The sequence below is a fragment of the Orcinus orca genome, chromosome 2 (genome assembly GCF_937001465.1).
Source record: "Orcinus orca chromosome 2, mOrcOrc1.1, whole genome shotgun sequence".
NCBI classification, from domain to species: domain Eukaryota; kingdom Metazoa; phylum Chordata; class Mammalia; order Artiodactyla; family Delphinidae; genus Orcinus; species Orcinus orca.
This window is the reverse complement of record NC_064560.1, coordinates 124,132,670-124,159,362: the sequence shown is the minus strand read 5'-3', so window position 1 is coordinate 124,159,362 and position 26,693 is coordinate 124,132,670. Positions and strand designations below refer to the sequence as shown.

At 43.3% G+C, this 26,693-nt stretch overlaps 1 protein-coding gene across 2 annotated transcripts in view; it reads right to left on the bottom strand.

Annotated features, from left to right (window-relative positions):
• Nucleotides 1–26,693, bottom strand: part of RYR3 (ryanodine receptor 3) — a 555,614-nt gene that overhangs the window by 247,939 nt on the left and 280,982 nt on the right. For both annotated transcript variants that reach the window (XM_049705467.1, XM_049705468.1), the window contains exons 11-18: nucleotides 24,643–24,816; nucleotides 20,999–21,120; nucleotides 13,771–13,939; nucleotides 12,287–12,422; nucleotides 10,068–10,163; nucleotides 8,474–8,592; nucleotides 2,748–2,881; nucleotides 665–906 (exon numbers count right to left, since the gene is read on the bottom strand). In XM_049705467.1, the coding sequence (XP_049561424.1) occupies nucleotides 665–906; nucleotides 2,748–2,881; nucleotides 8,474–8,592; nucleotides 10,068–10,163; nucleotides 12,287–12,422; nucleotides 13,771–13,939; nucleotides 20,999–21,120; nucleotides 24,643–24,816 (1,192 nt within the window). The remainder of the gene's footprint in view (nucleotides 1–664; nucleotides 907–2,747; nucleotides 2,882–8,473; nucleotides 8,593–10,067; nucleotides 10,164–12,286; nucleotides 12,423–13,770; nucleotides 13,940–20,998; nucleotides 21,121–24,642; nucleotides 24,817–26,693) is intronic.

The following is a 26,693-nucleotide window of genomic DNA, read 5'->3' as shown; positions in this document are numbered from 1 at the left end:
AGGCACAGGCCATGGACATGCTTTGGGGAAAGCATCAATGTCTATATAAAAAAAGGAAGCTTTGAATTCCTTTAAGAGATTAGCATCTACTGTGTGTCAGGCACAGACCCAGACACCTTACAAAGTGTATCATGAAGCAATATGTTGCATCGACAGAATGACGGACTTGTAGTCAGATGTGGATCTGTCCCAGCGTGATTGGGAGTAAGTTAATTAAACATCTTTGTACTCAGTTTCCATGTCTGTAACATGAGATCAATATTATCCACCTTAGGGAGTCACTGTAAGAATGAAATGAGAGAAAAAATGTACAAAAGATATGTAGCCTACTGCCCAGTAAGTAAATGCTCAGTCTTTTTCTCCTTCCCTGTTTACCCATATAATCTTGACAAGTCTATGCAATTAGGATTGTACAGAAGCAGACACTGAGCTTGAGAAAAGTTAAGTAATCTGTACTAGACCATGCAGCTGAAGTGCTAGATTCATGGCTTAAAGGCAGGACAGTCTCATTTCAGATGTGATGCTCTTCCTGCTTAACCACCTGATTAGTTGAGACTTGAGTCTATATCATTTCAGCAAGAAGTGACCATCTCAGTTTGAACAATTTGAGCATCAGTCATCCTCAGGAAGAGATAAGGGGCCAAAGCTTTGGCAAGGTGCTCACCTGACCAAAGGTGAAGTCCATCAAAGCCGTAGGAGTACAGGTCATCACCAACACCGTTGCCCCCCCATCCTTCTCCGCCTCCGGGGTATGGGGCATAGCCTGAGGAAGAGGCCCAGCCCACCCGCAGGTGTGTGGGCTCTGCTGTGAGGAAGGGGTCCACCTGGTCGATGATTAGCTCGAAGTACCACTTCTTGTACTGTGCTGAGCCCTCAGCGACTCCCAGGAAGATGTTTGGCCGAATACTGAAATTAAACATGGGACAGGTGGCATCTACAGACTCTTAAGAAGTAAAAAAGCAAATTGAACGAGACCATAGGAGCCATCGGCCCAATTAAACCAAGGGCAAGAGCAATTTTGTGATTTTTATCTTGTTCTAAAGTACAAAAACCTTCGAGCCTCCAACACTGGATCAAGTTCTTAGTGGGAGGTGTCAGGACAACATTAATTCCCTTATAAAATATAAAGGATATCTCTTCAAATATTCTATTCAAGGCAACCAACATTTACGGAGTGCCATCCACAGGTAAAGATGATGAAAACATCATACAGAGTTGTATGATCACAAACCCTGGTTTCCTTCTCTAAGTGAAAGAACTGACTTACTCAAGTTCCATCTTCTGGTAAATTGGTTTAAGTACCCCCAAACCATTTTCATAGCATCAGCTTTCCCCCCTAGGCCTTATTAATAACAATGGCCTCTTGAAAGCATTAAGAAGTCACTATTAGAAATAAGACAGAGAAAGAGAAATACTGCATGGTATCAATTACCTGTGGAATCTAAAAAAAAAAAAGAAAAAAAAAGAGAAAAAGTCCAACTCCTAGAAAGAGCAGAAAAGTGGTTTCCAGAGAGCAAGGGTAGGGTTGGGGGGACAGGGAGAGATCGGTAAAAGGGCACAAACGTTCACTTATAAGATGAATAAAGTCTGAGGATTTAACATGGTGACTATAGTTGATAACACTGTATTGTATAGTTGAAATTCACTAAGAGAGTAGAACTCACACGTTCTCATTAAAAAAAAAAAAAAAGGTAAATGTGTGAGGTGCTGGATGTGTTAATTAACTCGATGGGGAGAATCCTTTCACAAGGTATATGTGTACCAAACCATCACATCGTATATTTTAAATATCTTACACTTCTGTTTGTCAATTATGCCTCAATAAAGCTAAAAAAAAAATTCAAGCTTGATGACAAAAAAGGCGGAGCGGGTGTGTGGAGACATCACTATTAGGCAACTTTGTTAAGGGAAAGAGGTTTTAATGTATCCAGCAGAAATGGTTAAAAAGCTTGGCACAAACTACTTGGAGTTGTCCTGGTTGGAATCCTACTCTTAGAGGTCCACTGGCCTGGGCTGGGGCTATGTCAGTTTTGGGTTCACAGGGGAAAAACGAGACTGGTACGCAGCAGAAAGTCTGTGTGATGCTTGCAGACCAGAGCCTGCTCTACACTTCTGAGGGGAGGTTCTTTTCTCACATTGCAGGGTAGAGAGCGGGCCTAGGTGGAAAGTTGCTGAAGTTGGTCCCACCTAGGCCCGAAAGTTGCTGAAGTTCCGGGCCCAGTGAGTTCATGACTCCCATGTGGCTGCACGTATGGACCAGTAGGCCAGGGTTCTGCATGGGCCCGTGAACTTCATCCTGGCCTTCACAGATGGCCCTGGGGTAAACGGCCATGTGCCAGAGGACACAAGAAATCATGGTCTCAACATGGGACATCCACTCTATTAAAAGATTTTTAGAAGAAAGTGTTGGTACAGCAAAATAAAAATAAATACGTTAGGAAGAAGGTATAAGAGATGCATTAATGTTTAATATAAAACATGGTAGACCCCTCTCTCAAGGCCAAATTCTTTAGCTCTCAGATGGTATATTTACTCTACCTTTGGCTGCTTTACAGGAGAAGTTTGAGAAACTCAGCTGAAGGGATTGGAGTACAAGGCCCTGAAAAAGTACACATTTGCCTGGTCTCGTCTTACGCGGCTGCATCAGCACAGAAATGATGGGCAGGTGGCTTTGCAGTTGAGATCAGCCCTCTTCCTTTCCTTTCTGGGGACAAGATGGGCATTTGGAATGACGGTGGTGGCCTTACCTTGTCACATCGTTAATGAGCCGCGTCTGCAGGAGCAGGTTTCTCTGGGGCAGCAAGTTGTCACAGATCAGATTCTGGTTGGCTCTCACTGCGACCCCATTGCAGAGACAGAGGGAACACAGCACATCCAGAACCTGCAGCAGGACACACGCCGCCAGACCTTAGGACCCCTGGGAGGGCACAGCAGGCAGGACCTGATGGCCACAGCACATGAAGGAAGCAGGTCTCGTGAAGGTGGGGGCCAGGTGACAGGTGCGAGGACCTGTTTAGAGTCAAGAAAGCTGCACCTGTCTCACCAGGCATGAGTGAGGGATGCCCGGGAGCCTGCTGCCCCTCGGGAAAATGAGGCTGGGCTTCTTTCTAACTGCTCTGCCCTAGTCTTGTGCCCCATCCCTCCAAACTAGGCATGGCACCTGTGGTCACTGTTCTGTTAAAGTGGGTAAGAGTCTGAGCTCTGAAGACAGCCTGTCTACGTTAATATCCCAGCCAGGGCCAGGACTAGGGAGAGGTGAGTCATCTAGGGCACAAAACCCAGGCACAACTTCCTCTCAGGGTAGGTGCTAGAAGGCCCTCTGTGGGCCTCAAGCTGACACTTGTGCTCCTGCCTGGCCCTGGGGGCCCTCTGCAGAAGATCAGTAGGCATTCATACAGTGCTTCCTGAAACACACTGCGATTCCCATTTGGCTACGGTCCCTTGCTCAGAGCAGGCTTGGGACTCACGTGGGTGGGGTAGAGAGGAGAGCAGGGCAGATTCCAAGTCTTGGGTCTCTTGCTGTGATATTATCAAAGTTCACTAAGATACCCTTATATTCCTAGAAATCCCGATTCAGAAACATTTCACCTACCGTTTCTCCCCCTTAGAGTGAGAGCAAACCACAAGAGCAAGCAAACCAGGCGGCCCCTGAATCTACCAGACCCGTCATCATGCGCTGTCCCTAATCCACATCGTTCTCCAGCCACCTGGGAAGTGGGAACAGCCTCTGGCTGCTTCTACCACGTGCTGGCCTGTCTGCCCCACCTCCTTGTGCTGCGTCCTCATTCATACAGATTTTGTGTTCCTATTGTGGCAGAGCAAGCTGCTGGGCCAGGCACTCTCCTCCCTCTCCCCGCTACGGGGAGGACTGTGCAAACAACAGTGGCTGAATAACGGCCAGGACTGTGGCAGGCTGGGCTGACAGGGAGGGGGCAGCCGCAGTTCAGTCTCACAAAGTGACCACCGAAGACTCAATGCTTGGTGGGGTTGGATGGCTTCAGGTTGTTGATGGCATTTGTATCCGTAATTCTCACAAACTAATTTTCTACCTGACTCCCTGCATGTCAATTTCATTCCAGATAAATACAAAGTACAATTACGGGACAAGCAGAAAAGAACCCCAAAGGCAGTTTTACGGAGGATTCTCACCATTACCACTCCGTGAAACATATTGACTGTGGCACTGGAAATCCAGAGGATAATTTCCCACTCTAAGAAAAGAGCCATAGATGGCCAGGAAATTAAATACTTATCATCCAGCCTATCACACATTTTCATCTGTTTTGCCTTGGAGTGACAGCTGTAGGAGCCTTGCTGTCACAGCCGGAAGAAAAGCAGAGCTTAATCCACATACAATAGGAACAGTGAGAAGAAAAAAGCCTCGGTGAAAAGCGCACAGACTAAGGGAGTAGTATGTCGCCTACAAATAAATGATGCCATAAATGTGCTGACATCGTTCAGGCTTTGTTTTAGAAGGCATTTCTTTGGGTAAAATGGGAAATAGGGGCAAACTCCCTTTTCTGAAAAAGTTTAAATGGGTTCTTTTAAAAGTGAAGGGTGCCGGCAATTCCACTCCTGGGCATATACCTGCAGAAAACCATAATTCAAAAAGATACATGCACCCCAATGTCCACTGCAGTGTTGTTTACAATAGCCAGGACATGGAAGCAACCTAAATGTCCATCGACAGAGGGATGGATAAGAAGATGTGATACATATATACAATGGAATATTACTCAGCCATAAAAAAGAATGAAATAATGTCATTTGCAGCAACATGGACGGACACAGAGATGACATACTAAGTGAAGTAAGACAGAGAAAGACAAATATCATATGATATGACTCATATGTGAAAACTGATTTTTAAAAAATGATACAAATGAACTTATTTACAAGACAGAAACAGACTCACAGATTTCAAACACAAATTTATGGTTACCAAAGGGGAAACGCAGAGAAGGGGATAAATTAGGAGCTTGGGATTAACACCCACACACTACTATATAAAAAATAGATAACCAACAAGGACCTACTGCACAGCACAGGGAACTCCACCCAATATACTGTAATAACCTATATGGGAAAAGAAACTGAAAAAGAAAAAGAAAAAAAAAGAAAAAGAATATGCGTATACGTGTAACTGAATCACTTTCTGTACACCTGAAACTAACACAACATTGTTAATCAACTATACTCCAATAAAATTTTTAAAAAAGTGAAGGGAGTATAGATGGGCCAGTCCACGTGGGGGACATGCACACAGTGCTAGGGGTCATCTGTACTTTCTGACAGAGAGGGAGCATCCCAGTGACCTCTGGGATGAGTGGCTGGCTGTGGCAGGTACTGCCCAGTGGTCACCAGACTCTGCCTTCTTGTCCTGAGCAGAGAGGCTACATTTCCCAGCCTCCCTTGCAGTTCTGCGGGGTCATGTGACTGAGTTCTGCCCAGTGGAAAGTGGTGGATGTGATGTACACTGCTTTCAGGCCTAGCCCCTACCCTCCTCTCTCTTTCCAGCTGGCTGTGGAGATCCAAGGAAGGATTACAAATCCCAAGGGTCTCCTTATTGGGATCCAGCAGCGCTGGCCTCACCTAGGAGCTTGCCAGAAGTACAGATGCTCAGACCTACCCCCGGACTTACCAGATCAGAGCCTTCATTTTACCACGATTCCCAAGAGATTCATAAGCACATGACAGTCTGTGAAGTCCTGTCCTGGGGGACAGTGGGGCCGCTACACAGAAGGAGCCTGTGTTTCTGAACGACCACACAGCACGGAGCCCTCCCACTGGCCGGCCTCAGACAATGACTTCACTGTGAGAATTTGGGGTTGTCTGTCTTAGGCATTAGGCTCCTCTAATCTGTACACTGGCCCAACTTGAGAATTTCCCTGGCCCACTTTGTGGATTCATTTGCTACTTAGTTGTAATCATTTTCATCAAAGACACCACATTTCATCTAAGATCCTCTCTTGTGCTTTTAATCTCCATTAGTCACTACCCCAGACACAGGCTCCTGGGGGAATTCTGCTTTAAAGGTAGGAACTGGGTATTGTACATCCATGGGCATATCATTTGGCTGTTGCAGTTTTGTCCTCAGACTTATCTATAAAAACAATTTAAAAAAATGCAAAATGTACTTAATTCTGTGAATTTTTGGTCAAGTTGTATATTTGAGAAATGAGTGCTTTGCTGCCCGAGGAACAGATTCTGTTCTCGCTGTGGATGCGCGAACTGGGTGGTTGGGAACGCGTCTACATTGGCTGCCTGGGAACTCAGAGGTGATTTTATGGAGCTACTGTAGCAGGTCTGTGGGAGTTAATGGTTTGCTTCCCTGTGCTCTCTTCTGCACCGCCCCCTCCTGCCCCAAATCCCCACCCCAGGTTAACTTTTCAGGTCTGATTTATACCTTCTCAGGACCAATGATATTACTACTTTACCATGTATGTTTCTCACAGGTGGCTCCAAATCCTTGTGAAACAGAGAAGATAATAAAACATATTAATCTGTGATAACACTGAGCAGGTTTGGAGTAAGGTAGGTTGTGGGGGGACAAGTGAAAAGGGCATATTTTGCTTTTATTATTACATGCTTACTCCATGGAAAAATTAGAGGGTAACTGTTATAATTTTCAGTAATTGTTCTTTTTACCCAATAACATTGGTGCTACCAACATAGTAAGTGTGTTTCTTACTACTAATAGCCATCTGTGGGATGAGATGAGACTTGTACGTATATGTGAGCTACCAGCCAATCATTCAAGGTGAGGCAGGAGTAGATTCTGGCTCTACGCATCCATTCCTCTAATTCATTCATCACACCTTCAACAAACATGGATTAAATGCCTGTCGTGTATAACGTATGAGCTGGGCACTATGGGGTTTACAAGGTCCCTGCTGTAAAGGAACTGAATCTCTGAGAGAAGTATACATGTAATATAAGGAAAGGCAGAGTGAAAACACCATGTAACAGTGTGCACAGTTGTACAAGGATTGAGGAGAGGAGATCATATCCAACTGGGATTCAGAAAAAGCTTCATGGAGGGGGTGGCATCTGAACTAAGTTTTGAAGGCAGATACAGTTTTGATGGTTTCTGGAAAAGCTGAAAGAAGCCATTGCAAAGCTGGTTATTTACTAAGTGTGTTCTGATCGTAAAGCAGCCCTGGGAGCGACGAAACGAGGGCAGCTTTCCTGTCTGAGGGCTCCTCTTGACATGTGCCCATAGCTCGTGGCTCAGGCCACAGGTTACTCGGGTGCTCATCAATTACCCTCATTACACTTTGCAGACAGGAAGGAACATGTTGGAACGTAGCGAAGCTGGGCTGAAGCAGGGGCCTCGTGCCTGCTTTTGATTTACCACATTTGGGAAAGCAGTGACAGCCCCCAGATATTTCTTTTTGTTCTTTGCCAGGCAATTTCACAGATGCTAAGGACCACAGCTCTTTTTTGTTGTTTCCTAAGGACGATGCATGTCATCTAAGCAGTGCTACGGAGGCTTGTTCTCCTGGACCGCCTGAGACACGTCTCCGATGTGCAGCGCCCCCATCTGATGGTGAGCAGAGAGGGCCAGTGACCGAGCTGGGTTCTCTCCACTCCACATGAGCCCAGCAGCCATCCCTCACATCCAAGTATGCCATCTGCTCTTGAAATGCACCCCCTCAGCCTCGGAGTACCTGCCTGCTCGCTAACAAGTCATCACGGCAACTCCCATATATGGGGCAGATGTCGAAGGGTCAGGATAAGACATATTTTAATAGACTTTCCCGAGATCATTGTGGCTTAGAGAGATAATAACATAACAATGGAGATGTTAGAACTTTAAGAGACCTCAGAAATACTTGATATAGCATTCCACCTTCATAAGTGGGCTGGCGATGGCTCCATTTTACGGCTGAAATGACTGGGGCGCAAGGTCACACACCTGTTTTGTATCAGAGGGAGAGCCCCACAGCTCGCCCCCTCCGGCTTGTTCACGCAGATCCACTTACTTCACCTGGTTTGACTCATGGCAAGTCTGATTTCATTTAAGAACATGCCATGTCGCCAAGACTTTCTACATCATTCTAAATCTGATTTCTCTACAGCTTCTTTACAAAGCTTGGTATTAGCTGTTTCACTGCTAAGGCTCTTGGACCCGAGGGTGGGCGCGAATCCTGCAGCTGGCCTTGTATGGGGTTGAGCACCCCACACACAGCCAGCTGTGGGTTAAGGGGTAATGATGAGCCAGGCTCGGGAAGCTGGTGGAAACTGAGGGGACCACCCAAGACCCAGCGTGACTGGCTCGGAGTGTGCTCCTAGGGAGGAAGGGTCCCTCAGGACTTCAGTTTCCGAAGGTAGTATCATTATTATTATTTTAAATCAAAGCCAAGAAAGAGAGCAGTCAACATCCTCTCAGTAACACAGAACACTTATTAAGCGGCAGAAAGGGAAAAGCCAGGTAAAGTTAAGCACCGTTTGGGGTTCTTCCTATACCCACCTTGTGATTTCGCCCGTGCTTATCCAACAGGGAGATGATTGACTTGATGTGGCCTTCCGCTATCAGGTTTAAGGCTTCTGGGCTTTCAATCAGGATGCAGTGCAAAACTTCCAAGATACCTACACGAATACCACAAAAACCATTTGGACGTTAAATAACCTGCAGAGCTGACTATAATTAGAAACCTGAGGGTGAAAGGACCATCCTGAGTGAACAGAGTATCATCATTTCTTTGAATCTATTAAATACTTCCAGCCAGAAGAAAAATGCAGCCACCTCGGATGGCTCACTTCAGGAGGCTCTGAGGTCAACCAGTCTGCAATTCAGAAGTGAGTTTATTCATCACTAACCCCATCTCCCTCTTCCTGGACAAAGCCAGGATCCTTCTGTGTAGAGAAGCAGCTTTAAAAGAGAATTCTTAATTTGATCAAACCAAACAATACTTAATTTAAAAACAGATAGAAAATGGGATACTTAGTTTACTATAAATTCTAAAGGCCATTCAAGTAATTTAGAAAATAGTCTGAGTGTTCCTTGAATAAGAATTTTTCTAGGAATCATCCCAGAATTTTATTTTAGATGCACTGGTATGTCAGTAAACTATAAGCTCACAAATAAAGGCTATTTGGCTTTGTGCCCTTTCCTGGGAACACTGGATGGTTTTCTGTATTAAGTGAAGGTTGAAGAAAAACTAACAGGTGCCCTTGCAGCCTAGCACCTACAGGGTTAACACCGGAGTGGAAATGCATGGGAAGTAGTTGGCCAATATCTTTATTGGTTCTATTGAGAAGATTCCTCTTGATTCTGTTTCTTTCAAGGTTTTCATAAATTACCCTAAAATATAGTCTGGCCCATGGGTGGAGGTACTGAAGAAAACAGAGGCTTTGGAAGAAGACATATGTAGATGGATGGTCCTGGAGGAGCCTTGCCTTGGCCTGTCCAAGCTCCTGCCATCTCTAGACGATGAAAAGAGCATTAAAAACCTTTTAGCTTCCCAGATAGGGGCGCACACCTTTCACGTTCTCTCATCTCTGAGGAAGCAAACTGCAGAGCCTCAGGGCATGGTCACTTACCAACGATGACCACTCTTCTTTACTCAAATTCTCTGGGAGTCACCACGAAGGGCTCTAGATAGGATGTTAAGGGTGATTCAGGGGGTATGAGGATTTTCATTTCCTCTAAGTTCTTGGTCATCCTTCAGACCTGCTTCTAACCAAAGAGTTGAGAGCACTACGTCCAGACAGGGTTTAGAAACCCAGAGAATAACAGTCCAAGTAGCATTTAGAAGGGGACCAGCACCCTGGGGTGGCGAGAGGGCGAGTCAAGATCCCAGAGGGTGGAGATGAAGGCAAAAAGTGAAAAATGAAGCAGAAAAGGAAAGATATTTGAGGCATGGGTTAAAGTTGTTCAATAAAGTTATAAGAGTGCCAGGAAAATTTAGGACTTTATATTTCTTTTCGTTGAAGTAATTATTGAGGATTGCTTGCAATCCAGTGGAAAAAAGAATTGTTCAGAGATTCAACTTTGTTTTCTCTTTTTTAACAGATATTGAAAAACCCCACCTTCTCCAGTTTTGTTTCCTATCACATCTTACCTGAGGAAGATTCTAGTCTGTCCAATTTGCTGATTAGCCAATCAAGGTTATTGGAGAATTGAGCGCAATTGTTTCTGTTTCCACGAATGAGAGCAGCTGTGAACAAGAACACATTTGATCATGCAGGTTAAAGGGCACAGTGATGGGCCTGAGAACCTGGGGTGCTGTTCAATACTCCACCTGCTTAGCAACTAAAAAGAATAGAGTAACACTCTTCCCCTCCCAAGCCCTTTGATACAATCCTGTTTCTACATTTTGGAGAGTAAAAAATCTACCATTCACTCAAATATTTTCAGAGATCCTACTGTGTACCAGGCATCTGTCTACTTGCTGGGAATAAAGCAGTGGGAATGCGACAACGGATACCCTGCCTTCGTGAAACAGGAGAGAGAGACGATATACACACAAATTAATAAAATTACTTCAGATAGTGATAAGCAAGAAAATAATATCTGCTTAGTTACTGGCTTAAGAATTCAATTTCCTCTAATGTTTTCTTAAATCGAGCTAGAGACCTGCTATTCTTCAGTGCTAAAGGAAGGCATGCAAATGAACACAACTGAAAAGGCTGGTTAAACTAATAGGCAAGTCATAACAAAACATGAAACTCTAAAATATCTAAAACGCATCAGTACAGGACAGTGGTTCCCAAAGTGTATCCCTGGAGAGGAATGTCAGTATCACCTGAGAACTTGTTAAAAACACAATTTCTCTGGCCTTATCCCAGATCTACTGAACCAGAAACTCTGGGGATGGGGCCCAACATCTGTGTTTTAACCAGCCCTCCAGCTGATTCTGGAGCTTGTTCATTATCTGAGGACCACTGGTAGGTGATACTGTAAAGGGAGAGAGAGAATATGCTGTCATTAGATTTCCACCTATCTAGACCAAGTAAACTTCCCTCCATAGGCCTGTACTGTAGATGCAACTCTGGAATAAGTCCACGTAAGTTGACTGGCCCCCAAGTAGCCTGTTCTTCATGCTGTTGGCTTTCAAAGACTGCGGGTTTGACAGATGTTTGTAAGGTACTTGGATAAGGAAATGTCTTCCTCAGGACCTCTGCTTTGTACCTCCACGGTCACTGGAGGGCAGAATTCAGTCTGAGCTCCTACCCCACTTTTCGGGTTGGCCCTAGCAAGGGATTAACCTCGAGGCTCTGGGGTCAGGCTGTCTGGGCTCAAAACAGTTCCATCACTTACAACATGTGTGACCTTAGATAAGTTATGAGCATTTCTGAGCATCTGTTTCTTCATCAATAAATTGGTACCTGTACCTCACAGTGTTGCTCTGTGGATCAAAAAGAGATATTCTACTGCCTGGCATACAGAACTCAACAAATGTTAGCTATTATTGTAATAATGACTACTGAGTTCAAGCCACATCACTACAAAATGTTAGAGTTGGAAGAGACTTTATGAGGTCACTAAATAAAGCGGCAATCGAATCTGCCTGACCCTTGACATGGAGAATGAGTCTAACCTGACTCCTCTGGCCTCCCATCTGGCCCGCTCAGCTTTCCATGGACTTCCTCTCAATGGGGCATTTACATCACAGCGAAGTACTAAAATACTGCCATGTTACCATGGCTGAGCCATTACTGGTGGCCACCTTCTTGCAGAGGCTGATGCTGTCTTCCTCCTGCAGCCTGGCAGCCTGGGCCCATGTGATGGCATCAGTGACAGCAGGCACCGGAAGGTCACCATACACTCATAATTGTGAAAAGAAAGGCTGGTTGCTGGAACATCCGTACTCTTTGCCTTTTTCTTTCCACCAAAATGAAACAAGGAACAGGCCAAAGCAGCAGGAATCATGACGGCTCAACAGGTGGACAGTGAAAGGGCACACAGTCGAGGGTAAACATCCTCAAACTGCAGGTGTCAAAGGTCTAGAACTGGAGGGTACCTGAAACGTATTTTCGTCTTGCTCCCTCATTTTAAAGATGAAGCATTGAGGTTCGGGGAGTGTGACTGTTAAGGGTTTCACAGGTAATTCTGGCAAAACTGATCACTATTTGCTTCTACTTGCTGACATCTTGCTGTCCGTTTGGAAAGTACGATACGCTACCAGTTAACAGAATGAATGGCTGGCTTAGAATCAAATGATTTAACAAAAGCTTCCGAAGAATGAGGCTGGATGACAGCCTTAGCTCGTCCCATGGAAATACCTACAGACCACCCTTGGCCACCTTCCCAGGGAGAGGGCTCTGGGTATGTACTTACCCAGCAATTTGTAGAGGAGGTTCAGAATTTCCTTCCAGGCCATCCCACTCTCCTCCCTGGCAATCCCTGTGAAGTGTGCTATGCTATTGTAGATATTTAAGCGATCAATGCAGTTTAACACAAGGGCCAACATTCCCTGTGAAGGTGAGTCAGGCAAAAAGAAAAAATACTTGATTAAGATCATGGGATCCCTTTTGTTCGTTCCTCTCCAATATCGTTCACCTTTTAAAGCGGATGACGCTAATATGCAAAAAGACCTTCATGGTGCCAGTTTGGATGTTGTTGTTTCCTCCCCAAAACAAAACATGCATTTTTATGCCTCAGAGACCTAAATAGCATCCATTCGGGGAGTAGCAGCAGTCTCCTCTGACGGGTTTGCTCCCCACGTGTTTAACTCAATCCAAGGACATACTGAGGAAGGGGGAGCATGAATGAGTCTCACAGAAGCCTGCCCTGTGTCAGGTGTGAAATGATTCTGACTCACCCAGAAACAGCCCTGGATATAGGACCTATTTTTCTCTTAGATGCACAAGACATCTCCCCATCCCCTTGAAAAGAGGTGGAATTTACAGACAATAAGACTAAAAGAGGATTTTAAACTACTTCTCAGCTAATTTACAATACTATGCTACCCAGTAAAAATATCGGTGCCCAGCTGTTCTTAAAGAGCAGGAGGGAGGTGTTAAGTGTAGTTTCAGCAGACCTATAAGGCACACAGAATGTTCCCCCAGCCAAAGTCTGCTCACATCAGAAAGCTGGGTAGGGACGGGGTCTACTTCCCATGCCATCAACTTTGGAAACGCCCAAGGGACGAGCCCTGTCCCCAGGAATGGGGGGGCTGCAGGAATATGACCATGGCCTTCAAATTAGTGCCAAATCATCACGTCCAAGTTCAGAAAAGGCATGTGACTTGTCTAAGGACACACACAGCCAGGGATGGAGCCAGAACTAGGGCCAGCGTCCCTAGAGCCCCAAGTTAGCATTTCTCCTATATCCGGGCCCCATCCCAAGTGACTTAGAGGCTCAAGTTCGACTTGAGACATAGCAGCATCTGTCTCTCTCAAACCAGCTCCTCAGGCATTTCTGATGTGGTGGAACCTCAGCATCTGTATTTTTCCAACAAGTTTCCAGGGTAATTCTGACACCTTCCAAAATGTGGTGATCACAGCCAATGCCATACGCTCATAGCTGAGATTTATGGAAGATGAATTTTGGATACATAGGTGACACTGAGGTTTTAAATTAATCTGGTTTGAACGTGCCAACATACAAGCACGACAATGTTCACTGCTAATGTGCTCAGGGGTGCCTACAGGGAAGGGCGGCTTCCAGGGAATCCTTTTCTTTCCAGCTTCCTCTCTCTCTTGTTCTCTGTCTCTTTCTTAAACACGTGCATGCATGGAGACAAAGCTAAATTGTAGTCATTGGGGGTACTTTAGCTCTGGACACAAAGAGAATCTCAATTTCTAACGTTTTGGACTTACCTCTTCCTTGAAAAGATTCTGTCTGTTTTTGAGTGAGCGGAGCTTGTTCTGCCTGTCCTCATGCTGCATCTCCTCCTCCGGGGGCTGGAAGTAGGCGATCAAGTCGTGTAAGGTCTGCAGGACCTCTTCTATCGGCAGGGTGACAGGGGCTGCTGTGCGGCTGTTTCCACTAAAACCACAAATATGGACGCGGCTCAGGCAGTGGGTCCCCAGCAGGGCTCTGACAAGTGTCCACTAGGTTCTGGCTCCTCCCTGCCCCACTCTGGGCACACGGACTGCTGCCTGGGCTAGTCGCTGTACAGATGACCACAAATTATAGTTTGCCGACAAACAGAGCAAAGGGAGAGGACTTCTGATTCAATGTTAAAGCCGTTTCATAAATCAAGGGAAATGACCCTTGGCTGTCTGCCATCATTTTTCCTTTTTAAGTGGAAACACGTTTATAAATGATAAACGTATTAACCCATAGCTCTTTTAGACTATCACACGTTCTAGGAACAGGTTAAGCATTGGCTGGAAGGGGCTTCGTCAGTAGGTCTCTTCCCCCATCTACATCTTTGTCTTCTGTCTCTCTCCATTCATCTTTGTGATACCTCTGCGTGTGTTTTTCTCTTCATGTGTTCTGTGTGTGTGCTTCCCCACCCCATTTGTTGATGTCTCCCTTGCTCTCTGTATCTGTCTCTCTCTCCTTCCTCTGTGTGCCCTTCCTCTGTTTATCTGCCTCTCCCCTAGCGTCCCATCTCTCAACATCCTTCCTCTCTGTCTCAACATCACCATCATCTCCCTCACTTGCTCTGTTGTGTTCCTCCCATCCTGTATGTGTGTCCATCTGACTCCCTCTGTCATAATTTTCCAAACAAATCTTATAATTAAATCCTTTCAACACAGAGAGACCACAAACCTCCACAGATGACAAAATGACCCTTCATTTTCCCATCTCCTTGAGAGGGGGACACCAGTGAGCCTTTCAGAGGCCAAGGCTAAGAAGAGGAAGGGGGAAATGGACCCAGCCCCCGTGGAACTGCATCTGTGGCCCCAGCAGAATGGGAACTGATTCCATGTGTAAATAACATCAGGGTTTTTCCTTGGTGGTCGATTTCTAATGAGCTGTCCTTTCATTTATAGCAGATTCCCTTATATATCAGTCTGGACACATGCTAAGAAAAGATCGTGATCTAGGCCTAAAGCAAAGGCTTACGAACAAGCCCTGAAAACACTCAGGTTATGAGGTAATGATAATTCCATTTTTGTATAAAAATGCCAAGTGCACATGATGAGAGAAGAGTGAATTACAGGCAGGAGGTATTTCTCTGCAGTGTGTCCTCTGGCCCATGGCAGGTGCTCAGGAAGTGGTTATTAATGACTCTCCGGGACATTATTGGACACAGAGACAGTGAGGAAGAGAATCCCATGTGGATATGAGGTGAAGGTTTGGGAACAAAAACCCAATCAGAAATGACTCCCCAATTCTAGATTCAGTGAAGAATGAATTCATTTTCCTCAATATTTCTGGTCTAGTTGCAGAGTTTGTTTTTCTCTCTCCCTCTCTTTTTTTTTTCTTTTGAAATATTTTGCATTTACTAGAGATACTCATGGCAGTTTAGAGAAAAGTGTGTTTGTTTCTTCATCTGATAAGAAATGAGGATGAAACAAGAGGTCTGTAGGCATTTCTGTAGCTTGATGGGGCAGCGCATTGCTACACAGAGGGTTGGAAAGCCCAGGGACTCAGGCATAAAAAAGAATGAACTTCTGCCATTTACACCAATGTGGATGGACCTTGAGAATATTATGCTGAGTGAAACAAGTCAGACAGAGAAAGACAAATACTGTGTGACGTCACTTATATGTGGAATCTAAAAGACAATACAAATGAACGTATATGCAAAACAGACTCACAGATACAGAAAACAAACTTGTGGCTAACCAAGGGGAGAGGGAAGTGGGGAGGAACAAAACAGGGGTATGGGATTAACAGACAAACTATTATGTATAAAACACCTAAGCAAGAAGGATATATTGTATAGCACAGGGAAATATAGCCATTATCTTGTGATAACTTATAATGAAGTGTAATCTGCAAAAGTACTGAATCACTATGCTGTACACCTGAAACTAATATAATATTGTAAACCAACTATACTTCAATTTCAAAGAAAAGAAACACTTGGGGAAAACTGAAGAAAAAAAAAGGGAGACGTTTTATAAGAGTCAATTTTGGGGGAAGATATACCTATTATAAACATAAAGCACCCAACAACAGAGACCAAAATATGTGAAGCAAAAATTGACAGAATTGAGGGAGAAATAGACAATTCAACAATAATAGACTTCAATTACATCTTCAAGCAGGTAATGTAATAAGCTATATAAATAAAGGATGAAACCACATCATTATCTCAATAGACAAAAAGAACCTGACAAAATCTAACACTCATTCAAGATAAAAAGCTCTTAGCAAACTAGGAATAGAAGAGAACTTCCTCAACCTGATAAAGGGCATCTACAAAAACCCTGTAGTTAACACCATACTTAATGGTCAAAGACCAAATGTTTTCCCACTAGTTCAGGAACAAGACAAGGATGTCTGTTCTCTCTGCTTTATTCCACATTGCAGTGGATGTTCCATCCAGTGCAATCATGCAAAATAAAATAAAATAGAAATAAAGGACATTCTTATTGGAAAGGAAAAAAAAACCTTTTTATTCCCAGATGACATGATCCTGTATGTAGAAAATTCTAAAGAATCCACACCAAAAATTATCCCCGGTAGAATAAAAAATTTCATTTAAGTCATAGGATACATGATTAATCTCTATACCAGTATTTATAGACACCAGCAGTGGACGATCTGAAATGAAATTAAGAAATCATTTCCATTTGTAGTTGCATCAAAAATAAATACTTAGGAATAAATTTTACAAGAGAAGGGAAAGATTTATACACTGAAAACTGTAATATCTTGCTGAAAGGACTCCAAGAAGAATAAATAAATGGACAGACATTCTATGTTTATGGATTGAAAGATTCATTATTAAGATAAAAATTTCCTGAAACTGATCTATAGATCCAATGCAACATCTATCAAAATCCTAGCAGACTTTCTTACAGAAATTGACAAATTCACCCTAAAATTTATATGGGAATGCAAAGGACCTAGAAGAGACAAAATAATTTTGAGAAAAAGTACAAAATTGTAGGAGGACTCAGTCTACCTGATTTTAATACTTACTATAAAGCTACATTAAGGAAGACAGTGTTGTATTATCATACACATGTTTTAGCATGTGACATGAGTATACCTGTATGTGTGTCTCTCTCTCTCTCTATATATATATGTATACACACACATGTATATACATACACATGTACCTTTATGTGTACATATGTGTGTATGATTTATATATATGTATATGTATATATATATAAAACACATACACAGAAATACTCTTCAGCAATAGAAAGGAACAGAACACCATTATGTACTACAACAGGGATGAACCTCAAAAATGTAATGCCAAATGAAAAGGCCAGATTCAAAAGATCATATATTGTGTGATTTATCAATTTAATGCATTAAAATGTGATAGAAATAGATGATTGGTTGCCTAAGGCTGGGGGTGGCGACTAGTATAAATTGCAACGGGCATAAGAATCCTTCTGGGATGATGAAAATGTTCTAAAACTGAATTGTGGCAATGGCTATACGGCTCATAAATTTATTAAAATTCACTGAGTTGTGGACTTAAAAGGATGAATTTTATGATATGTAAATTATAAGCCAATAAAGCTGTTTAAAAATAATTTTCCGATTGCTTGGCGTGTAACTTGCACTGAATTTTTAAAAATAACAGCTTTATTGAAATATAATTCACATATCATACAGTCATCTATTTAAAGGGTACAGTTTAGTAGTTTACTAGTTTTTAGTATATTTACAGAGTTGTGCAATAATCACCTAAATCAACTTTAGAATTTTTCCTCAGCTTTCCCCCAAATCCCACACCCATTAGTAGTCACTCCTCTTTTCACCTGCTGCCACCCCAGCCCTAGGCAACCACAGATCTATTTTCTGTCTCTACAGATTTGCCTCTTCTGGATATTGCATATAAATGCAATAATACAATATGTGTTCTTTTGTGACTGGCTTCTTTCACTGAGCATCATGTTTTTAAGGTTCATTTATGTTGTAGTGTATATCAGTACTTCATTCCTTTTTATGGACATATAATATTCCATTGTATGGATATAGCACCTTTTATGTATGCATTCATCACCTGATAGATGTTTAGGTTGTTTCCACTTTTGGGCTATTATGAGTAATGCTGCTTTGAACATTTGTATACAAGTTTTTGTGTGTGCGTATGTTTCATATCTCTTGGGCGAATACCTAGGAATGAAATTGTTGAGTCACACAGTAACTCTATGTTTAACATTTTGAGGAATTCCCGGACTGTATTCCAAAGTGGCTGCAACATTTTACGTTCCCACCAGCAGTGTATGAAGGTGTTTCTCCACATCCTATCCCACACTTCTAATTGACAGTCTTTTTGATTATAGCCATCCCATCCTATTGAGAATAAAGTGTTATATCACTGTGGTTCTGATTTGCATTTTTCTGATAGCTGATGGTATTGAACATCTTTTCATGTGCTTATTGGCCATTTATATATCTTCTTTGGAGAAATGTCTATTTAGATCCTTCACCCATTTTTAAATTGGTTCCATTTGTCTTCTTAATGCTGAGTTGTGAGTGTTCTTTATTCTAGATACAAATCCCTTATCAGATCTATGATTCACAAATATTCTCTGCCATATCATGGGTTGTTTTTACACTCTCTTAATGGTGCCCTTCACAGCAAAAAAGCTTTTAATTCTGATAAAGTCCAATCTATCTACGTTTTCTTCTGTAGGTTTTGTTTTCGGTACCATATTGAGGAAACTATTGCCTAATTCAAGGTCATGCTGATTTGAGCCTATGTTTTCTTCTCCAGGTTTTATAGTTTAAGGTCTTACAATTAGGTCTTTAATGCATTTTGAATTAATTTTTGTATATGTGTGAGGTAGGGGCCCCTGACTTAAGAAAGATATAAGGACAGAGGTTGAGAGAATTGAGTGCCACATTAATAAAACCATCCACTCCCTACAGTGATGGTTGTGGTCATAGCCCAGACTATATGAAAATTTCATGTGTACATGCAGCTAATTTTTTCTGCCCATACCAAGCCATTCGTTCTTAGGCTCTTTCTTTGAAGAAGGAGAACAGTCTGGATGTAATGCAGAATAAAAAGGAGGAAATATTTTGCTCAAGGTTCACAGAAAACCAGTGGCAGAGCCAAAAGCAGACAAAAGATCATTGATTTGCAGGTCTCAGTCCCATCCTGTAGCAGGAATACCCCTATTGTCTACTTGCCTTCAATTTAGTATCAGGACCCCTGAGTTGTACATAGCCAACCAACCAGAGGTGATATTTCTCAGCCTTCCTTCAGCTAGATGTGGCCATGTTACTACTGTTAGCCAATAGAATGCAAGATAAGGTGATCTAATTCTGGGTTATATTTTTTTTAAAAAAGAAATGGCTTGCACTCTACTTCCTCTGTCTTCCCATCTTTTCAGGATGGACCTCAGACATGGTATTAGTAAGCTATTTTTTAAGTTAATTAATTAATGAATTTATGGCTGTGTTGGGTCTTCGTTTCTGTGCGAGGGCTTTCTCTAGTTGTGGCAAGCGGGGGCCACTCTTCATTGCGGTGCGCGGGCCTCTCACTATCGCGGCCTCTCTTGCGGAGCACAGGCTCCAGACGCGCAGGCTCAGTAATTGTGGCTCACGGGCCCAGTTGCTCCGCGGCATGTGGGATCTTCCCAGACCAGGGCTCGAACCCATGTCCGCTGCATTGGCAGGCAGATTCTCAACCACTGTGCCACCAGGGAAGCCCCAGTAAGCTATTTTTAATCACGTGGATGAAGTATACATACCAGCACAGTTGGTTCTCAACTGTGGCTGAATATAAGAATTTTCTGGGGATTGTTAATAAAAAGCTGGTGTTTGGATCCCACCCCAGAGACTCTGATGCAATTGTTTGGAGATGCCACCTGGGCATCAGGGTGTTAAAAGCTTCCCAGATGAATCTAACATCTGGCCAAGGTTAAGACCTTTACTCCAGGGCAGTGGTTTGTAAACTTTAGCAAGCATCAGCATTAACTGCAGGGCCCATTAAAACTCAGTTTTTCTGAGGTACCACTCCTAGGTGTCTGATTCAGTAGGTCTGTCGGGGGTAAAACCCAAGAATCTGTATTTTTAACAAGTTCCCAGGTGATGCTGCTGGGCTGGTCCAGGGACATACTTTAAGAACCTGTAGGAGATCTCAAACAAGAAAACTGAGCCCCAGTAGCGGCATGGTCTGTTTTCCCCAAACCACCTGCCTCCCCTATATTATTACTTGAAAAAGAAATAAAAGTTTATTCTGAACCACAATGGCAGCTTAGCCTGTATCCTAACACACACACATCCCTTGGATCACAGTGGTTCAACAGGAAGGAAAATAAAAGTATAAAAATTTTTTCTCATTTCATGCAAATTCACACACACAATTGAAACCCTCTAGGCTTTAGAGATTTTCCTATGAGAGAAGGATGGCTTGCAACGCTGCACTGTTTACAACAGAATCCCTTCCTCGTGGTAACTGGTGAACATAATCCACAGAGTTCTGTTTGGGCAGCACTGTCGAGGCTGGAGGAATTATGGTCCAAGCAGGCTAAGTTACTTTCCCCCATTTAAGTCCCAGCCATAGGTGGCTAACCCAAGCCTTCCACGTAAATCTCCTTGGAACCAAACCACAGCAACAATTCTGAATGATGTAGAAAGCCTTTCTAAATAGCACAGAGGGTGCGGATCCATTACTCCTCTCTCCTCCCCTCTTCACGCACTAACACAAATGGGACTTAAAGCACTCCAGATCTTTCCACTTAATTTTCATGAGAAGACCTTGGGTGTCTGTGACACCAACCTGAATAACTAATGCGTCTTGGGCATCTGTTGGGCCAAGAGTGAAGCTGGGAGGAGCTTACCTACTGGGAAATAAGTTTCAATCCCAAGCTCTTTCTGGCAAAACTCTTTGCTGGTGCATACTTATTTCCTGAAAATTCATAGTATTAACAGGGGATGGTTGGTGGGATTGGATGGCCACAAAATAGAAACTGACGAGCAGAGAAAGGGAAGGAGCTCACCTACCTTACAAACTGGCTGAATAAAGCGGTCGTGTTCCGGATGATCCGGGCAGCCTGGGACTCCTCATGCTGGCATCTCTGCAGTGTTAACCCGTCATCCATGTGGCCTTCCTGATGGAGTATGACCTACCCCAGAGCCAAGGACACCAGTTCCAGGTTACACAGCTGGAGAGTCAACGTTTCTGGCAGTATTTCCCTCATCCCTTGTACTCCTTCTCCCCAGTCAAGTTCCCCACAGGCCCACTTTGAAAGTGGGACATTAACAAAGTTATTTTCCCCATACTCCCTATTGCTGACCTATGACTCATTCCTGAGACACGGTGCTTTGATGAAAATGAAACTTCATGTGCCACTGTGATGTGAGTTACAATAAATTCCTTGGGTCTAGATGGCCAATTTGAAAGGGTGAAAACGTATTTTATGATAGATTTTTCTCTTAAAATGAACACAAAACCTTATCCTTGGAGATGAGAAAAATCACTTTGTTCAGAGCCTTTTCCTCCAGAGATAAACCAAGAAAGAAGAAAGACAGGTTAAAATAAAACCCTCTACTGGCATCAGGCATGGCTTTCTCTCCTGAATGACAGCTACACCGAGTTAGCTGACTGTAGAACTGGGGAAGCGGCTCGAGATGGTAGTTGGCTTCTCATGGAGGCTAGAGAGGGGGTTTGAAAGCCTGGGCCTGGGTATCAGCTGACTTGAGTTCTAATCCTGCTAGGCCACATCCCAGCTGTGTGACCTTGGGCAAACCTCTGCTTTGACTTCACCATCTGCAGGTGTTATTTAGAGGGTTGTTTAGAGGATTCGATGATCTACATGTAAGTCATTTAGCATGTTTCCTAGAATATAAAAGGTACTCGATGCATATCTGTTATAAGGGGAGATATATTACTGATCTCAGATCAGTTGTCTGGAAGCTAGTATACTTATTGCTCACCAGTGACATCATGATAGAATTTTTGGGTGGGGCTGGCATCTTTTGGCGTGGAGGTCAGCTGTTTTTTTCTCTAGAAGGGCCAAATATATACTGTTATTAACTGGGATGGTTTGACTCTGGTTCAAGTCACGGCCAAATCCTGATTCAAGTTCCTGGCACGGTTTCCTCTGGATGGTGAGTAAGTGAGGGGAGGCCATTTGTAGGTCCTGGGGAAGGGGGATGGGGGTCAGTCGGTCTCTATGACAATGAAATATGTGGCTCCAAAAATATCCTGAGAATAAGGATTTTTGTTATCTCATTTTTAGCACAAAGAAACAACTTATTTTCCTTTCCACGTGAAAATCTCTTCCTTATTTTTATTCTTCTGAAAGCATATCGTGATTTAATGAATTCACCCAGGAAGTAGAATGCTGGCTTGTACAAGTTTATGTTCATTTTTGAAAAAAGACCTCTGGCCTCAGTCCCAGCTTTTGGGTCAGTCCCTAAAGACCTTAGGTTTTGCTTGTTCAGATAACACATTCAAACCAGCCAACCAAACAAGAAAGTAATGAGAAATGGGGGAAATGCAGCTGTTAGAATGTTGTTATTATGTATCCTATTGATCGGGGCAGCTCAGGTCCTTCCTAAGGTCCTTTTTCTCTCGGAGGAATTCCGTAACCCGAGAGCAGAAGCCCAAGATGGAAAGAAGGTACTTCCTTTAAGGTGAAGTATCATTCGTCAGGTTTTTCACTGTGTCTGTTTCCGATTGGTTTTTCTGAATTCCCATTTTGTTTCATAAAATGCTTAACACAGATTGGACAATCTTTGTATTTATAGAGGGGAACTTGACTGGCTCCTCGCGAAATGGAGCCGGGCAGCCCTATGAAGGGCTGAGCATCATGGCACCATTTAGAGAGAGTTTCTGGAAGCATCTCCCAAATCCACATGCACATTTCAGCAATTAAATGGACCTCTGGAGTATGGCCAGATGAAAAAGTCAGGGGTAGGCACAATAAATCAACACCGTAAACTGGGATCTCTCCTAGTTGACAGGGTCCTTCAACTGTGTCCCCACCCACACAGAATTACAGCCAAGATCCACAAATTCTACTTTCTTAAATGTCATTCTTATCTTAGTAGGTATGAAAAACTGTGGAAACTCTAGATGATATTATCATACTCTTTAGAGGATTTAATTTTCTGCTCATTGGCTGTTAGGGTAGATGATGGGCCTTTGGCATCGATTTTCAATTTGCCCTTATTTCCAGGGTGCAGCCCTTACTCCTGGGTTAGAGCCCTTTTGGGGATGCAGCTGAAAACCTACTGTATTTTCAGGGGCCGTTCCAGCTTGAGGGACTTCGACTATGGACTATGTCTCCTAGTACTGTCATACTGTCCACATCTCTGCTTTGCTCTTCTCCACCATAGCTGGCACCTTCTGTTCGCTATCTTAGCCTCATACCCTATCCACAGTCAGCTTAAGATGCTAGGGGAAGCTGCATATAGAATTTCAGGTTCATGTTTCTATAGTTTCCTCCACTGGGGAATGTGGCCCTTCAAGTCCCAGAAACCTCGACTGACCTTATCACAAATATGTCTCCCCAGCCCGGTGAAACTAACATAAGACCCCACTCCTTGTGCTGCAACTCAGAAAAATGCTGAGGGGAAAGTGGTGACAAAGGAGGAACTCACCTTAGTGCACTTACATTCTATTTGGGATCTTTAGTACCCATGTCCTGGGTGCCTTGCTTGTGGAAGCCTTCAAACGGTTTGTTTCTGTGTTTAATCCAGCCTTTATAATTGTTGGCAGAGGAAGGGCTGGGTTCATACAAGCTAGTCTTTGTGGCCTCTTACTTATTCTATTTTCTACCTCCTCTTTGTCATTTTATTTTCCCTTTCTGGATATTTTCCTGGTACATTTTACTTTATACAAAAATAAGCTATTTATTACTTTATGGTTTCCTCCCAACCTCCTTTCTTACAATAACCAGCATTCTGGGAAACTTTTCATCACCTCCCATTAGGCTGACATATAGAAAACACAGTGTACAGTGCTTCCTAGAACCTTATTATGGGACTCCTTGGCTACCCAAACCCATGTTTTGTTAAGGGTTTTCAAAAAAAAAAAAAAAATTATCATGCCTGGAGCATCTATTTTCTGGTTCCTATCAAAAGAAACCTTATTATGGCAACTGACTTTCTGGAAAAAAGATGTTGTATGTATCCAAGCCAGATTTCCCACTGTAGCAGGCTGTGACAGACCACTCAGATCTGCATTCATTCTCTGGGAATACAGTATCATTCCACGGTATCTCCTATTTCTGCACGTTGGTTCCTGTGCGCTTGTTATCATGCTATCTGCCTTTTTCTTTGTGGAGATTCTATTTAGTCTGTATATGATGAAAACTGCATAATAACTCAAGTATCCACTTAAATGAAAGGCGCAATGATGTGGATACTCCCAAAACAGCATACCACCAAAAGTCATTTAGTTCAGGTTTTAGAGCACATGGAACATATTCTACCCTCTCCTCACAGATTTGTCATCTATGTAGCTCTTTTTTTTCCCCACTGAACATGAGGTCAGAGTAACCACATTAGGCTACACAATCTGTCACAGAAATCACTCTTCAGAATAGTAAGAATAGTAAGAAGTAAACATACATCATGTTCACCTGATTCTCACAATCACTTCTCTTGCCTAGTTGCTTCCAGCCTTTCTAACCCCTCACCTTTCTTTTCAGAGGTCCCAGGCGGGATGTCTTGGCATCTTGTGCTTTGTAGGTCACCCAGAGACCACTGGCTATATGTTGGACAAAGCAGACAGAGTCTCCGTACTTGATTTCTGGGACTCCCATGCCCTCTATATCTCGCTTGTGACTGGAATCCAGTTTCTCCTTGATTTCCTATTTCACAGAAAATGAAACAAACGTAGGCATGTCTGATTAAATAGAAATGCAATGTATAAAGCAAGTCACCTGTGCAGAATTTGTAAGCCAGGGGACCGATTACCAGGGTAATCATGATGTGCCTGTCCAAGCCAGGACTGCAGAAAGGCTTGCTTCCTTTATCTGCTGCTAATTGTAAAATCAATGGATTTCAAGTTTTGGCTACCTTAGTGATTATTTAATCACTCTTTGGTTCTGGTTTCATATAATTGTCCATTATATTTTCTACTTTCTTCATCCCGACTTAGATGCTTTAATAACTAACGCTTTACTGGCCAAATAACTTACTTTCAGCAAATTGTATCTTCCATGATTTTAATGGTTATGTTATATAAATGCCCTGACTCAGAGCTTTAAATATATCTGTTAAAATCATAAATATGGAGACAGAACCAAGATGGCAGAGTAGAAGGACGTGCTCTCACTCCCTCTTGCGAGAACACCAGAATCACAACTAGCTGCTGGATAATCATCGACAGGAAGACACTGGAACTCACCAAAAAAGATACCCCACATCCAAAGACAAAGGAGAAGCCACAATGAGATGGTAGGAGGGGCGCAATCACAGTAAAATCAAATCCCATAACTGCTGGGTGGGTCACTCACAGACTGGAGAACACTTATACCAGAGAAGTCCACCCACTGGAGTGAAGGTTGTGAGCCCAACGTCAGGATTCCCAACCTGGGGGTCTGGCAATGGGAGGAGGAATTCCTAGAGAATCAGACTTTCAAGCCTAGTGGGAATTGACTGTAGGACTTTGACAGGACAGGGGGAAACAGAGACTCCACCCTTGGAGGGCACACACAAAGTAGTGTGTGCAATGGGACCCAGGGGACGGAGCAGTGGCCCCAGGGGAGACTGAACCAGACCTACCTGCTAAAGCTGGAGGGTCTCCTGCAGAGGCGGGGGGTGGCTGTGTGGCTGTGGCTCACCGCAGGGACAAGGACACTGGCAGCAAAAGTTCTGGGAAGTACTCCTTGGTGTGAGCCCGCCCAGATTCTGTCATTAGCCCCACCAAAGAGCCCAGGTAGGCTCCAGTGTTGGGTTGCCTCAGGAAAAACAACCAACAGGGAGGGAACCCAGCACCCCCCAACAACAGTCAAGCAGATTTAACTTTTACTGAGCTCTGCCCACCAGAGCAACAGTCAGCTCTACCCATCACCAATCCCTCCCATCAGGAAACTTACACAAGCCTCTTAGATAGCCTCATCCACCAGAGGGCAGACAGCAGAAGCAAGAAGAACGACAATCCTGCAGCCTGTGGAACAAAAACCACATTCACAGAAAGACAGACAAGATGAAAAGGCAGAAGGCTATGTACCAGATGAAGGAACAAGATAAAACCCCAGAAAAACAACTAAATGAAGTGGAGATAGGCAACCTTACAGAAAAAGAATTCAGAATAATGATAGTGAAGATGATCCAGGACCTCAGAAAAAGAATGGAGGCAAAGATAGAGAAGATGCAAGAAATGTTGAACAAAGACCTAGAAGAATTAAAGAACAAACAAACAGAGATGAACAATACAATAACTGAAATGAAAACTACACTAGAAGGAATCTATAGTAGAATAACTGAGGCAGAAGAACGGATAAGTGACCTGGAAGACAGAATGGTGGAATTCACTGCTGCAGGACAGATAAAGAAAAAAGAATGAAAAGAAATGAAGACAGCCTAAGAGACCTCTGGGACAACATTAAACACAACAATATTCGCAATATAGGGGTGCCAGAAGGAGAAGAGAGAGAGAAAGGACCTGAGAAAATATTTAAAGAGAATACAGTAAAAATGTCCCTAACACGGGAGAGGAAATAGCCACCCAAGTCCAGGAAGT